The following is a 16447-nucleotide window of genomic DNA, read 5'->3' as shown; positions in this document are numbered from 1 at the left end:
CTTTGTGTTTCTTCCTGTTAGATGTAGGCCATATTAGATACTGTAAACAATATGTTGAACAGTTAATTGACTGTGAGCCAAATGTTAAAGGTGAGTCACAGTGTGAAACTCAAAGTCCTACCTGTTCAGAAACCATTACCTCGCTCATTGTCAACATCACTCCCATCAATCTAGTTTTGCATCGGTGGAAATCTGTCAAAAGTCGAAAAATAATCTAGGCTTTGAGATTCAAGGTCTCGCTTTCTAGCAAACCCAAACATTGTCTTTAACTTATGAATTTGTTGATTATTTGAGAAACAGGAAAAAAATGACTAAAAACCGAGTTTGTGCATTACTAACAAGCTTAAAGGTCAATTTTTGGTGTGACCTTCTTTATTCTTTAATGCAGCCTGAACTCTCCTCAGCAAATGTTTTTATTAATTTGTCTAAATAGGCTTCAAGAAAAGTTCACTCCATAAGAGTGTTGTCTCGCTGCTTCCTTTGGATATGCCAAGTTTAAGTATAGCTTCTAGGGAATCACCTTATTGGTTCAAATATATTATTTTATGCCAGTCAGACTGTTGTCTTTGGCATTTCCCATAGAATCAACTTCAGAAATGGGGGAAAAAAATATTTGTGACTTGCTGCTAATAACAAAGTGCCTAAAGAATCAATTTATAACTGGTTCTTTGCTAAGTTTGCTGTGAACACTGGTTCTTCTGTTGAGTTGCAGTGTTTTGTTATACTTAACAAATTAATAAAAAAGAGAACATTCCTCTGAGAATAGTTGGGTACAAGGACTGGACTGAAACATGAATGAAAAAGCAGCCAATGTCCAAAGAAACACTTTGAAAGACCGTTAGAGACCCTCGAGAACTATCACTCAACACCAGAAGTAAAGTCTGTCTCATTGGAAGTACTATACGCACACACACTCAACCTCTGCAACCTGTGTCCATTCTTATATGTATAAAAAGACATGTTTTCTACTATAATCCTTCACCCCAGGCCTTCTAGGAAATGGGGCATCCATTTAAAAAAGACACTTCCATTAAGCATCATCCTCCCTATTGCCACACTAACGAGCTGAGGGTTTAACAAGCTCATTAAGGCGGGGTCAGTGAAAGACTAATTGTACTGGATGATTGCCCCTGTGGCTTTCTGAACCCAAGGGCTGTGTGACTACATTTAGAGACCAGCTTTTCGCTGTGCACCCGCGGCGTACCAACACCAACCATGGGCGTACGATAATGAAAGTAGCGTGTGTGTAGACAACGACAAGACTCTACGGTCTTATAGTTTGCTTTGCATGGCTGTTGAACAACAAGAAATGACACAGAGAAGAACATCAGGAAGTCCTTTTTTCACCACTAATGTGTCTTGTGATACATTAGTAAAGACAGATTTTAAGGGACGGATGCTTTGACTGCTTTCAGTTCTGCCTCTGTTGATGTCAGTGCTGGGGGGAGGAACTGATTCCTTTTCTTCTTGTGTGAAGAATTTAATCTTAAATGAATGCTGGAATAAGACAATTGGTTAATAGAAGAAAAATCTACATCTTTATAAATGTATGAAAACGATGTGTTGGTTGGTCCCACAGAGGAGATATACATTTCCACATCTAGCCTGACTGGAAGTTTTAGATTAGACTTAAATACAGCTTACATCCTTAAGGAAGTACAGTACAGTCTATCAAAATTCATGGTACTGGCCAGATAAAGAGTCAGGTGGTCATTTTGTTACGGTGTTGTATGACAGACATCTTTTTGGGTCATTTGGCATCACATGATCATAATGTCATCACATTGCTAAAATCACCTCAAAGCTCAGCTCTGCTAATGATTGCTGGGGGCTTGAGCTGAACCCCTTTTGATTTCCTCCTGTGTGCCTCTCAGTATAACATTGAGGACAAATTCTTTCCACCCAGCTTCCATAAATGTTAACAGCGACCAACATCACCATCATAACGTTTATTGCATCTAACACTTAGTCATATGTCTATGCGCAGCCCAAACTTACCAACAATGAGAACTCGTAGTCTACACTCATCAAGCTAACTACTTGATTAGAAGGCTAAATTATTAATGGAGATGCAGAGGGACATAGTTTAAAAACAGAAAGGAGTCTCTGGATGAAACAGGCTGAAACAGAGATAAAGGGAAAATGACAAGTAGAAGTAAAAGGATAAAGAGGGGAAATAAAGCTGGAGAGAAAGAAAAGAGGTGCAGAAAGATGGGGAATTGCTTTGTCACATCATATTTTGTGTTTGTGCTACAGATACCAGCTTATCATCTCCAACACATTGTCCCATCGTCTATAAATTACAGGCAGCGGCGGGTCAACGCTGTAATAAAAACAGCGTCTGGAATAATGCATTAAAAATAGCAGCCCCAAATTCAAAGCGCACGTGTCCTCAGGGTCAGGGTAATCTCAGTGGATTGTTAATCCAGCCAGCTCCCTCTCTCCCCAGCTTCATTAATCTGCCACCAGTCTGCGTCTCATTTTCTGTGGACACACATGCAGCACACACATGCACTCACTCACACTCACACTCAGATTTGGACACAGAAACAGAACTGAAAGTAAAATTCAGTTTCTAATCAAGTTTGTAATGCAGGCTATTGCAGGTGCGACCAAAGAGCTCAGCGATTGTGTCTGTTTGGGGTTTTTTTGGCGTTTCACTAAGAACTTCAGATTTACACAGACAGGATTGAATGGTGACAAAAGTTAGATCTGTGGCTATTATTTACACACCCACATCACCCAAGCCAGAAGGTGGTGCATCAGGTCAGCAGCGTGACCAAAAGCATGCACTGATATGCTTGCTGCGTTGTGAAACAGAACTTGCCCCGCCGGGTCAGACTGTTAAGAGCGCGCTGTACTCTAACTCCCTGAGGTCCTGAGCTAGTACGTTCAGTGCAATTTGAGTTAGAGGCTCACTTTTAATGTGGTTTAAGGAGATCTACTTTGCTCTACAGATGTGCCTGCAAGTGGTCAAAATGGGATTTCCAAACATCGCAGGAGTGACATCCATGAAGGAAATGACAAAAACACCACCAGTGCACTAAGCACCGGTGCACTTTCTGTTGTTCTTGATTACAGCTTATAGCATTTATTTATTTACAGTCACTATTCATATTACCATCTCTGTATGTGGTTAACTTAATTTTTATTTGGCTGTTGATTGGTTGCTTGCTGTTTAGAAAGGAACACTGGGATATGTAGCATTCAAGTATGCTATGTACTTACCACAAGAACCAGTTCAAAAAGGGCAAAATTCTTGAACCTGCAGTAATATTTTTGACCATTTGGGGGAGTGCAACAACACGCACACTCCATACAGACCTTGAAGAAGAAGCTACTGTCAACTGCTCCCTTGTCACAAGGGTTCAACACAGCAGGTAGTTATTCTTGTTTGACGAGGATGGCCCCAAAGGGGATTTGTGTCTCTGGCAGGAGTGTCGCATATGCCATGCGAACATATCAAAGCTAGCATGTTGGTAAACAGCTGCTTTTACACATCCAGTAGACAACATAGCGTTAGCATTTATTGTGATTCTTGATTAAAGCTCCATTCACACAGGTATTTTTAAAATTGAGATTTTCAGCTTTCGTTTGGAAAAAATGGCCACATGAAAATGCAAAAAACAAAAACAAACAAACAATATTAAAAGGCCAACAAATATAAATGTAACTGAACAGAAATCTTGGTCAATCATATGCTTAGAAACATTATGAACTGGTGTCAAAAAGAACATAAAGGCGCCAAGACAAAAGTTTCTGTTTCTTCTACATGGAAGGGATTTAAAACATCTCCATTTTCAATGACCTAAATCATTGTTTACGTGTGGACAAACGGCTAAAATGCATAGAAAAAGATCACAGATTGGCTGGAATTGGTGATGCTACTTGCAAAGCACTAAATTTAAAAACAAAACATGACAGACATGAACCTCTCTCAGTGTGTCAGGAGGATCAGGTTGAACACATAAATCCTCCATTCACTTATGTCAGAGAGCTGCACGGATGGTGTGCAGGAGGCAGCACATGTGACACATCACTGTGAATTCACAAGAGCGTTACCTCTGTTGTCCACACATGTGCTCAATCTCACATCCCTCAGCAGCCTCTCTAGTTAGAAAGTGGGCAGGTTAAAGACAGACCTCTGAGCACAGTGCAGATGGGAAAAGGTTTTTCTCACGTCCTGTCAAATCACGAAGTACGAAAAAACAGAGATTCCCTACTCACTCGCTATCTCACTCCATCACTCACTCACTGCCTTCCCCAGCACCGTGCCTCTGCTTAACTTTAACTTTTCTTATCTCCTCCTCTTTTTCCACCTCTTCCTCCTCCTCATCTTCACCTCCCTCCCACTGATTTAACCGCTCTGCATTCTTTTTTCAGTCGCTCCCTGCCTCTCTGATTCTCCAAATTGTATTTATTATTTTTCACTCCCTCGTGTAATGGCTTTCCTCCCATTGTCTCTCACTCTACCCCCACCACCACGCCAGCTCCCTCCCTCGTCCCCTTCCTCATTAGCATTCACGCCCCACACGGGCTAATGTGAGTGTGCGGTACACCAACAAGAATGTTCACAAATGTTGTGTTTGTATATTTGAGTGTGCACTCCAGATTAATAGAGAACAAGTATTAGTAAAAGATTATTGTAGTTTGAGTGTGTGCGTGTTTGTCGTTGTGTATTACACAATGTGCATGTGTGTAATGGGCTGTTTGTCATCTGTGTGTTTGAGGAGTCTCTTAGCAAAAGGATGGGAATAGGTGTAGAGCCCCAGTAATGACTCTACTGAGGTCTACTTTAAATGCAAATTCAACTCTGGGAGGCTTTTATTCCACACGCACTGATGCGGACTAGGACAGTCGAGTATCTAGCCACCCCTCCATACACACACATGCACACACACACCTTTACATTGCAGTGTGGCGCCTCCTCAGGCTGTATAACTTTTGAGTTTTCCAATGTCCTCGTACCAGCTTTTGACTTCATCCTACACACGCTCACGCTTGTAGAAGTGACGACAGACACCGTATATCATATGTTATGTAAACTGCCACATGCAGGTAAAGTACATAAATGTTTTCTAGATTCAAAAAAATAGGCATCTATAAAAATGGTTAACCTTGGATACAAGCGTTTGTCACACTTTTATTTTTGATTCCCAAAATTCCATAAATATATAATAGTTGATACTGGAACTGATGTTCAGCTGCAGTGCTAGCTCGCACACACACACGTAGACGTTGACAGGCTTACACATATTAACCAGTATCAGCAAGAACACTGCTACTTCTGCAGCCCTCCTTTCCTCATTCCTGTGCTTTATTTCTCTCTTACACAAACATACCTTAAAAGTCTTCTTACACTCACAACTTCACTTTTGTATCACATATCTTTTCTGCTCAAAAATATTATCATCTTCAGGCTAATTTTTGTTCTAGCGTCCCTTCTTTCTCTCGCTCTCTCTTCTCTTAATTATACACATGCAAAAAGTGTCTTACCCGTCATTGTTCCTTCTTTGTGTTGAATCCGTATGCTCTTTTAAATCGCTCCTCTTTTCTCTCACTGACTTTGTGTGTGCGTGCGTGTGTGTGTACTCTCTCTTTTGTGGTATGTGTGTGTGTGTGTTTCTCAGGCGATGTTTGACTTTCGCGGCAACGGCAAGGCGGAGTTGAACCTGAAGAAGGGAGAGGTGATCTTCCTGCTGCGACGAGTCAATGCCGACTGGCTGGAGGTAAGAACGGAGAGAGAAAGAGGGCGAGAATATGAGGGGGACGAGAGAAAGAGAGAAAGGTAGAGAAGGAGAGAGGCAGCGAAAGAGTGGGAGAGTGGAAGCCTGAGAAAGCTGGATGGAGAGTGAGAGGGAGGGGTGGGAAAATAAAGAAGAGGTGGAGGTGGAGAGGAGATGCAAGAAAAGAAGAGATTTTTTTTAAGTTGAAAGACGTGGTGTCTTCATTGGGAGTGTATTGGGAAAAGTGAGGAATAAAAATGGAAGAGCAAAAGATCAGAGTGGTGGAGGAAGAGATGGAGTAATGAAGAGAGATGGAATTAGGGAAACATCAAGAGAGGGAAAATGAGAGATACAATTATGAAGAAGAGTGAAGAAGAGGAAGAAAGTAATGGTTAAGTGATGGTTGTCTGCTTTTAACTTAGTAGATAAAAATAGGCAGGATAAGAAAGTAAGGAGAACAGAGAGAGACTGCAGCCTAAATAAATGCACACACATCCAGTTTCCAGTTGTCCAGCACCTCTTCCAAAAGATGGACAAAACTGATGGACAAAAGACTGAGATATTTTAATTTTACACACATCTGAGTCCCGCAGACTGTTCTAATGTTTGCCCGGACTGTGTGCACAGATATATTCCAGTAAATATACGAACACATATATTTATATGGAATTATATTTTGGCACTTGTGCAGTCAAATTCCTCAAAATCAATAACCCGCGCGTAGAACTCAGCAGCTAGATGCACAAAGAAGCCATTGTAGACGCGAGTGTCTGCTTGGCGAGCGTTGCAGTAGATTCGTGCGCTTACAGGCAGCTCTGCTGTCAAAGCTGAATTCACTCAAATCAAGCTGACTGAAAAGTCAGCTTGATTTGAAAAGTCAAAAAGGGAAAAAAGGAAGAAGGGCTCTAATTTAATTGGTAAACAGGTTAGGCAATGACGTCACAACCTGTGAGACTGATCGGTCTACTTTATGGTGTTAAACTGAGTTACACTGTGATAGTGAACCTTCCCAGGAGTGGCCAGCTGGCCAAAATTACCCCGAGAGTGCAGCGATGACTCATCCAAGAGGTCACAAAAGACCCTAAAACAACAAAAAGGAGCATCATACCAACAGTAAAATATGGTGCTGTGATGGTCTGGGGCTTTTTTGCTCCCTCAGGACCTGGAAGACTTGCTGTGATAATTGAACCATGAATTCTGCTGTTTACAAACAGTCATCTGTTTGTGACCTCAAGCTGAAGAGTACTGGAGGATTCTGCAGCAGGACAATGATCCAAAACACACCAGACTTTGGGGTGGTTTAGTCAAAATCCTGACCAGAATCTGATTGAGATGATGTGGCATGACCTTAAAAAGGTGGTTCATGCTCGAAAACCCTCAACTTGGGTGAATTACAACAATTCTATGGATGGCCCAGTCATTAGGTTTAGGGGGCAATCACTTTTTAACGAAGGGTCATGTAGGTTTAGATTTTTTTCCCCTTATATAATTACAAGCACTTTCATTTATGAACTGGATTTAGTTTGCCTTGTGTTATCTTTGTCTAATATTTAAACTTGTTTGATGATCTGAAACATTTAAGTGTGACAAACATACAAAAAACAGGAAGAGGGCAAACACATTTTCAAACCACTGTACCGCCTTACAAACACTTCAGTAACTGATCGCTGCGCCCACCTGTAGTTTTTATGGAAGATGCAGCTGTGAGGAGTGTAGCTCAACATTCGCCTTCAGTGTAAAAGTAAAAGTGTCCGTTGAAACTTATTGGTTTAAGGAGGAAGGCACAACTTTTACTTTAAAGGCTGTTACAGTTTGCAGGTTGAGGACCCAAATGCAAACTCAGGAGGCAGGTGGAATAAACAAAAAGCACAACTTTATTGGTAATAAAACTACAACATTGAAGTCCATAAACAAAGTAAGATAAATCCTGCAGTAGGAGTGACACAAGGAAACACACTAGAATAGTAAACAGTGTTTGCAGACAGCTCTGTGTTTTCCTTGTAAACTACATGCAATCACTGCCATCTGCTTGTGACCAAAGCAGTCGCGTGGACGTTTTTGGTGCAGAAGACTCCTTGCAGCGGATTTCACCTAACGACAGCCAGTAAGCTCTAGGATAGGGGTGGGCAACTCCAGGCCTTGAGGGCCGGTGTCCTGCAGTTTTTAGATGGGCCCTTGATCCAACACAGCTGATTCAAATGGATAAATTACCTCCTCAACATGTCCTGAAGTTCTCCAGAGGCCTGGTAATGAACTAATCATGTGATTCAGGTGTGTTGACCCAGGGTGTTATCTAAAGCCTGCAGGACACCGGCCCTCGAGGCCTGGAGTTGCCCACCCCTGCTCTAGGAAGCAATCATGAAACCGTCATGGGATGCACATGTTCCTCTAGTGTACAGAGACTGTTAGACCCTCGTACACATTGGAATTGATTTGCTGGTAACACATCCCTTTGAAGCTAACAGCTGTTTTCTTGCAGCTATTCTGGGTTTTTGTTTCATAGGTGACTCTTTAACACATGGGTGGGGGAACTCCAGGTCTCGAGGGCCGGTGTCCTGCAGGTTTTAGATGTTTCCTTGATCCAACACAGCTGATTCAAATGGCTAAATTACCTCCTCAGCATGTCTTGAAGTTCTCCAGAGGGCTGGCAAAGAATTAATCATTTGATTCATGTGTGGTTTCAATTAGCAGAATTCTTCATTGTCATTGGTAGTTGCTTCAGTTATTCACCTGGAAGTAGCAAATAGTTTATCACGGGTCCCACCAACTTCTCATCACCAGCACTTTTTCCGCCTGCAGTCACTTAAATGATCAAATGTCACTCACTTCTGTTTTGATTTATTTGTCTTTTATATATTTTAAAAATGTTTTCACTCTGCTTTTTTTTAACTGCAGAGCATAAAGAGCCAGCTCTGTGACATATCAGAGTAGAGTAGTCCAGTGAGTTAAAATATAATGAAAACAATCATTTAAAAAAAAGATTGACAACATCCCACTTGGAATCAGCCTACTACGGTGACCACAGAGTGCCTTCCCTGGTGTGATTGGAGAAGCCCTGCTCTAGTTTCAACTGTGTGTATGTATGAGTCGTGCACAAGTGGATATTTTTATCTAATACTCTGCATTTTAAAAAAAATGCAATGCTGGAATATGGCTGCTGGCAAATAGATGTCATAGTAATTCTTCTTCATCACTCACTCACTTTGTGAGTACTTAAAGAAAGGTCAAGAAAAAAAAGGTAAAGAAACATGCTTGATAAAACTATGTGAGGTGTCGAGATGTGAGAACGACGCTGGGTGAGTGGGAGAGAGAAAGGAGGTGGAAGCTGCCCTGATGGGAGAGGGAAGAGTGAGAATCACCACAGAGGAGGAGGAGGATGAACTTAACCTGCCCCCGGCTTTCTAAAGAGATAGAAAAAAAGTAACAGAAAACATAATCTATTTGTCCTTATGCAACACTGCAAAATGCTGAGGTTTTGTTCTTTTTTGGCAACGCTGTTATCCACACTAGTAGTATGTCTTTTGTTTTTTAGTTTTTTTGATGGGGGGGTGAGGTTAATGCAACACTTACAACTTGTGAAAAGTTGACTGAGTGCGTAGAGTTAGTCAGTGGACAGAGTGGATGTGGGTGGAAAACGTGACAAATCCAACTGGCATACTGGTGCGTCAAGGTAAACATTTCAAACACACCAGAGTGAAACCACAGTTTTGGAAACCAAGAATCCAGCGGATGCAAAGCTGCCAGTGAGAAAGAGACTTCATCTCTAGCTGCTGCGACAGTGCTGCTCAGCGGCCAACTGAAAGGAGAGTGATAGAAGTGAGCAGCTGTGAAGTGTTAATGCAGAGAAAGAAGCCTGCAGGCTTGGACTGGTCTCCAGCTTTGACTTTAAGGAGAACTGGAAGTACACTGGTAGTAGAACATACTCAGCCCATGAATGCAGTGACCAGTGACTTCTATCGAGTGACTTACAACAGAGAGTACATCTACAGTCTGTAGAAAGAGACACAAAGCATGATCCAGGTTTGTTTCAACATGATCTATTCTAGGGACAATATCAGCTTAGATGGGTTTGTAATCCAGTTAGAGGTAATCAGATTTTTCTTTTTATTAATCTAACCCCTTTCAGTGTATTTTCAGCCAAGAATCCCTTTAAACTGAAAAATATTTTTGCTAAAATAAAAAAAAGAGCAAATCTTTGGGGGTTGTCCACTCTTGGGAAGATTGGCAGCTGTCCTGAATATTTTTAATTTGTGAAAAATCTTTCTTGCTGTAGATTTATAAACTTCAAATAATTTGTAAGTGGCTTCATACAGTAATTCTTCCCAGACTGATGGGTCCCATAATTTCCTGCCTAAAGATATGATGTTTTTTCTTCTTCACATTGTGTAAACACACATCTGACTGCTCAATAGCAGTAAAGTGCCAAACAAGTTCTGTGTGAACTTTCTTTTTACATGATTGCATATCAGTGACTTTTTGTCCATGTTTTTTAACCTTATTCCTGCCAACCAACCAACCAGTTTTTGTCATTTTTTTCAATAGACTTCAAAAGGTCACAATAAAGTAAAAGTACCTCTTGTAGTACTTCATAGTACTTAGAGTACTGTTACTCCAATTTAAGAAAGACTAAGCTCAAATAATTAAGCACATTAACTTGCAATAAGATTATCACGTGAGTATATAAGGATATATGTATTTCTCGAATGGTGTTCTGTTTTTACTGAACGTAGAAAAGAAGCACATGCCATTTTCCTTTCTAGCCTCTTTTAATCCTCATAAAAAAACAATGGCTAATGATTACATAGATTCATTGCTCTGAATTGGAAGAGGTTGAAGCTCCATCAACACTATAAAGTAGTATAAAGAGCAAATTAAAGGTACAGTCAGTAGTTTTGAGTTGAGTTGATTATTATGTAATCTCCTGAAATGAAGCCAGGGCATAAAGTTTTACAGCCTCCTCCAAAGTAAAAAGCCATGAATATGTATTGACAGCTGAGGTAAAGAGCGAACCTACAGCCTACACTCACTGTACAAAAATGGTGGCCATAGTTGTTTGTCCTACAGTGGCCACCGCACCTAGAATTATACTCTTGAATTGTGAGGGTTAAGAAAACTGAATTGAGTCAATTGCAATCTACTGACATCTAGTGGTGAGATTTTACACACTGTACCTTTAAGGACCAATCGCCGGTTTCACCAGGATTTTAAAAAATGGCAATTTTTTGGTAATCGTGCTGCAGGCTGAACCACATTGATCAAGCAGCAAAGTTGTTCTACAGCTACAACCTCTTTCAACTTCTTTCGACTTTTGCCCTGCTCCACGGACCTCAGAAGCATGTGAAGTTGTGATAGAAACCTCTGGCCTGCTTCTACGTTGCACTCTGTTACAAAATGATTATCTGAATGTGCTGTCTTCAGATCCCAACTTTTTTAACTTAACATTTATCAATTGCTTTAAAGTTGCAACACAAGATACTACAAATGCTCCATTTTTTATTAAATTTACACCCATTAGATAACATACAAGTCAGCTGACTGAAGAGGTTTGAATATACAACTTCTCAGGACAGACTGGGTGTTATCATCATTGTACTTGATCCAAAGTTGTGATTTCGGCGTGTTACAATGAAAGGCTTTTTTTCACATAATACTGCTTCCTTGTTCTACAATAAATGTGTGAAAGTGCTGGATGCTTTTTGAAACAGCTTCTGTATGTGTTTCTGCAGAGTAACACAGTGAGACACCAGGGGTGTAGTAAAAAGGCTGTATGATTGTGTTTAGTGCTTTCAACATCAGCAGCATATTATGAACACGCTAATTAGTCGGGAAAACGTCTCTCTAGACGCACTTCCATGCTGCTTTCTTCTGTTTCTCTCCTTTAAATCATCACCTTGTCTAATCATCAGTCCCCTATCACTCCATCCTCTGAGACATAATTCATTTGTTCGCTCATCTTTTGATCATTTGCTTCCTCTTCTTTATGCTCTTCTTCCTCTTGTTCTTTTTTTTTTCTCCTTCAGGGTACAGTAAACAATCAGACCGGTATCTTCCCAGAAACCTTTGTGAAGATTATTAAACCCCTCCCTGAGAGTGACTCTGAAGGTGAAGGTGGAGGCCACACATACAGCTGTCTGCGCTGCTTCCTGCTCACCCCTTCTGGAGTCGACACCAGGTCTGTCTGACTTTAGTGAGCTAAGACGATATCATGTGAGATTAGATTTCAGGTTTTAAACGCATTGTTTATTTATATGTTACTCTTGAAACAGCATCATGCCAGTGAGAAGAGATTATCCTTCGTATGATCACCACAGATATATGCACATTACGGTTCAAATGAATCACAAGAATATTGGCTTAAAGGTAGATAAGCAGCTTGTTTCAGACAGTGGATAAACTGAGGGATACACCGAGGCCCAGGATAAGATAAATAAGGATTATTTCAAACTGTGAATCATGCAAAGCTGCTTGAGTATAATCCTGAATAAAAAAATAATTTAAAAAAAACAATAGGTCCCCTTTAATTTTATACTTTAATGGCTTCTGATGACTAACATCAGATGTTAGTCTCAGCCATCAGGTAATGAAAATGGTACAGTTAGTCGTTACAGGTGATCGTACACTAATATATAGCACTATCTTCTATTTGTACAATTACATCCCTTAAATCCTGCACATTTGTTCGTGAAGTTAAAAGAAAATGAATCCTTTCTCATCAGGAGGTGTTCATACTGCATTTCTCACACACTTCAGCTTTGTGGAGGGATTTGAATCCCCTTCAGTCAGACTTCAGATGTAACAAAATCAAACAAAAAACCTTTGATTGAATTTCTTACTGTGAATTTGTTGAACTTATTGTTGCAGGCAACATAATGTGAAAGTGAATCTTTCCTATTAGCATTGTGTATATAAATTTTAGGCCTTCAGTTTTCTAAAAGGTTCAATCAGAGAATTGTGTGTTCCTTCTTTAACAGAGATGTGTGTGTACAAGAGGACCTCAGCATCCAGCCATCATACAAGGACCTGCTGTCTCGCATGAGGTAAACCTATCCTCAGTTCCTCAGTAATCTGCTCTCAGTGTTGTAGTAGAGTTGGATTTTAGGTTATACAAAAGCTTGTGTCTAATGTCGCACCCTTTTTGCATTTACACCTATATGGGAAAGATTAGCATAAGCGTTGAGGGAGAAATTACTGTGAGCAACTTCACACATGTAAGCAAATTACCACACCTTCTAAAATGTGATAATGATTTACTTGGTTAAAGCTTGTGAATACTGTTAAAGGAGACATTCATGCTGTTTCCAGCTGTTTACATTTGCACTGAGGTCTTACTGGTCTGTTGGTGCATTGTCTGCACATCTTATAACTCCTAAATACATCTATATATTTATATTCAGTCTTGGTCTGGAATATTACAGAAGCTAAGTTTGGTTCTGGTGGACGTCTCTTCCTGTTAAAAGGGAGTTCTTCTTCCCCAGTATCACCAAGTGCTGGCCAAGGATCTCTAACAAGATCTGATTGTTAGAGAAAAGTCCAAGCAGCTTTACAATGTAATACACACACACACACACACACACACACACACACACACATATATATATATATGAAAAATTTAATTGAACTGGCAAATTTAATTCAGCTTTACTATCACTCCAGTGAAAATAGTGAAAGATGAAATTAAAGGGATTCAGCAGTAATGACTATAATCTGATTCTGTTTTTCTTCTGAGTTTATTGCATACCAGCGGCAAGAAATTGCAACAGAAACCATCCAAAGCAGGAGGATTGCGCTCATTTACACACGTGGCACAACAGCACGGACTTCATTAACTATGACAGACATTAGAAAATGATTGATTAGGATCTAACAGCAAATTACTTCTGGTTCTCTCTCACATAGTCATAGTTTATATGTTGCAGTTTATTAAACGCTTTCATGATGTTTACTAAAGGTTGTATGAATGTGATCCCAGATCCAATTGCTTTTTATTCCATTAAAATTCTGGGCTGTGTATAAGTATGTAATTCATAAACAGTTTCAGTAAACTCTCTTTCCATAAAAACATGAACCATACTGTACATTCATTCACATTAATATTCTTATATCAAATATTCTTCCAAATTCTTTTCTGAATTAAAAAAAACACCACTTCTTTTGGTTATTTCTACATAACCAATTAGATGTTAAAAGATTACAATTTACATTACAAATATAAGCTTTTGTCCATGCAAAATTGAGCAGATTTGCATATCTGATGTTTCTTCCAGCATGTACTGATGAACTATGCTGATTGCTGACCTTTGTGAGCTTTCAGCATTTCATTTTTTGTGAGGTTAAAATGAAATTCCACAACAAACAACGATGGGTATGAATCCATTAATTCACCGACCTGCCCTGAGGGGCAACATATTTAGTCATTGTGCACTTCAAACCTGCAAATTGCCAGTTGCCAATCCTCACCACTCATCAAATTAGTTCCTGTGGGACCTCCAAGTCCGCCCTCTTGCAATCTTTCCCACAGCAACATCACCGGATGCATGTGCTCATTATGGTATCCGTTCCTCTGTCTTTTTCTCTTTCATTCTCCCTCTCCCTCTATTTCTCATTATCTGGTAATTTAGATATGTGAACGCTATGATTATTAGCCCTCCCCATTCATAATCAGTTCATTTCCGCCGCTTATCTGCTCATTATTGTTTTTCTGTGTTCAGGCCTATTGTGCCCTGGAGTAGGATGGATGAGACCCTGGTCTTGAGTTTTAATATGGCTTAGCACTGATAAAAGGGAGGGGGAGAATAAGGATAGGGAGGAAAGGGTGTTGGTTACATATGAGAAGACAGGAAGTAGGAAAAGAAAAGAGAGATGCCAGCGCTGTACAACAAGGAAGCTCAGAAAATGGGCCTCCTAAGGTATCAACAACAATTTTATCTCAAGACTGTTTTATTCTGTTACGTTCTAAGTCTAGGCGTGCATTGAATGCAACAAGAAATTAGCCCCCACTCTTGCACCACCCAAGAAAGAGCAAAAACAATAATACCTTTTAAAGTGCTAAGCAGCCATTTATTTGCTTCAGCAGTGAGCAATAAACAAAACTCCCTGAAAAGGTCCCTATGCAACCAATCCAACCAAAAGACAGTTCACTTACCTAAAATTCTAAAAGAAAAACAGGAGAAAACTGAGTCAACAAAAATGTCTTCTCACGCCTACCAGGCTGCTGCAGGGAACAATATATACACAGTGAAAAAAGGTACACATATGCTACTTTACAATTCTATTTACAACTATTTACAAGATCAAGGCTCTAACGCCAGACACACACACACAAGGTTAAACTTGCGAATCAATTGGCAAAGGCACTCTAAGCATCAACAATTGGAAAACACAGGCTGGTGGTGGAGGACGGTGGAGGCTGGGAGAGAGGGGGCCAGGGGGCTGTCATCTGGTGGTTAAATACTGGGGGGTGATCAACCAATTATCCAATCCCAGGACAGGAGCAAACTCCACCCAACAACTCAGCAGCCACTCCCAGGTGTCCACCCCCTAAGAGAGAAAAGGAAAAACCCACAGCCATCCTCTGGTGGGAGGAGTCACACATAAAATACAAACACTGATAACACTGAATCATAACAATTCAAAATGTGGTTGTTAGTCCAACTGCAGTCATTTATATTTGGTGATATGGCTCTGTTCTGGCATTTTGTCACACTTCCATCCATATACATGGAATATGGAGTATAGCTGAGAGGAGCTAGGGTGGCAGTGGGTTGCAAAGTAGCTTGCAGATGAGTGATGACAATATACAGGGTGCAGCTGCAGCTTGAATAGCATGGCCCTTATGAGGTATGAGCCAGGCCATTAACTGGCTTTGAGATAATCTTAATCGCTGATCTCTCAGAATTTCTGCCAACAAGAATTAACGACACCCACAAAGTTTTTCTCTTTCTGTAGAATATGCTTAATATTTTTTATTCTCTAAAAAACACACACTGATTATTGAAGTGTTTGCTCGTCTCTTCCAGGAATGTTTTCAAGGTGGATGATATTGCCCTGAACTACCGCGACCCTGATGGTGACCTTATTCGTATCCTGGATGATGAGGATGTCCAGCTGATGATCAAGGAGGGCAGACGTCAACAGCACAAAGTCAAGAGACCTGTTAATCAGTTTCCATGGGAACTGCATGTGACCATGGCCTCTGACCTTTCTGTTTACAATACAGAGGCTTGAGAGAAGTTGAAGAGAAGAAGAAAACGAGTTGGGAGAGATATTTAAAAATATTTAGTTGTGTCATATCAGAAAATGAATTTAACCAAGTGTATAGTTGCTGATTTTACCTCTGTGTTGTTTGGCTTTTACATTCATTCTGAGTCTGTTTCAATAAATGTTCCAGTCATTTCACTTAACAATAAAACAACTTAATAACATATTTACATTCTGTGTGCTTGATTTTTTTTCTGCTTGCTTAGAGGCTTTTCAACAGGTAGATGTAGAGTTTTACAGTCTAGTTAGTAGTTCAATAAGGATAGATTAGAAGGAATTGAACAGGAGTTATTGATATACAGAATTCATTTCTGCTGTTTGACAATTAGACCCTGGTTGCCTATCACAGCAGAATGAAGTCCCAGCAGTGATGGGAATCAGGGTATGGCATTTCCTTAAGCTTTTTTTTAATGCTAGAAAGTAGGGTGTTGTTGTTGTTCGCCCATCAATATCTCTCCAGAATC

At 40.2% G+C, this 16447-nt stretch overlaps 2 protein-coding genes across 2 annotated transcripts in view; one reads left to right on the top strand and one right to left on the bottom strand.

The window, feature by feature from the left end:
- The window catches only part of pvalb7 (parvalbumin 7), a 43877-nt gene extending 38132 nt beyond the window's left edge, over window positions 1-5745 (bottom strand). Inside the window, exon 1 of the mRNA XM_003459353.3 lies at window positions 5497-5745. Within this exon, the coding sequence (XP_003459401.1) occupies window positions 5497-5503 (7 nt within the window). The 5' untranslated portion in view covers window positions 5504-5745. The remainder of the gene's footprint in view (window positions 1-5496) is intronic.
- ncf4 (neutrophil cytosolic factor 4) overlaps window positions 1-16153 on the top strand; it is a 35765-nt gene extending 19612 nt beyond the window's left edge. The window contains exons 7-10 of the mRNA XM_003459352.5: window positions 5631-5729; window positions 11747-11898; window positions 12698-12763; window positions 15743-16153. Coding sequence (XP_003459400.1) covers window positions 5631-5729; window positions 11747-11898; window positions 12698-12763; window positions 15743-15950 — 525 coding nt within the window. The 3' untranslated portion in view covers window positions 15951-16153. The remainder of the gene's footprint in view (window positions 1-5630; window positions 5730-11746; window positions 11899-12697; window positions 12764-15742) is intronic.
- The last annotated feature ends 294 nt before the right edge of the window (window positions 16154-16447 follow it).

The sequence above is a fragment of the Oreochromis niloticus genome, linkage group LG6, assembly GCF_001858045.2.
Source record: "Oreochromis niloticus isolate F11D_XX linkage group LG6, O_niloticus_UMD_NMBU, whole genome shotgun sequence".
Classification (NCBI taxonomy): Eukaryota; Metazoa; Chordata; class Actinopteri; order Cichliformes; family Cichlidae; genus Oreochromis; species Oreochromis niloticus.
Note: the sequence above shows the minus strand (reverse complement) of the source record. Positions and strands in the feature narration are given on the sequence as shown.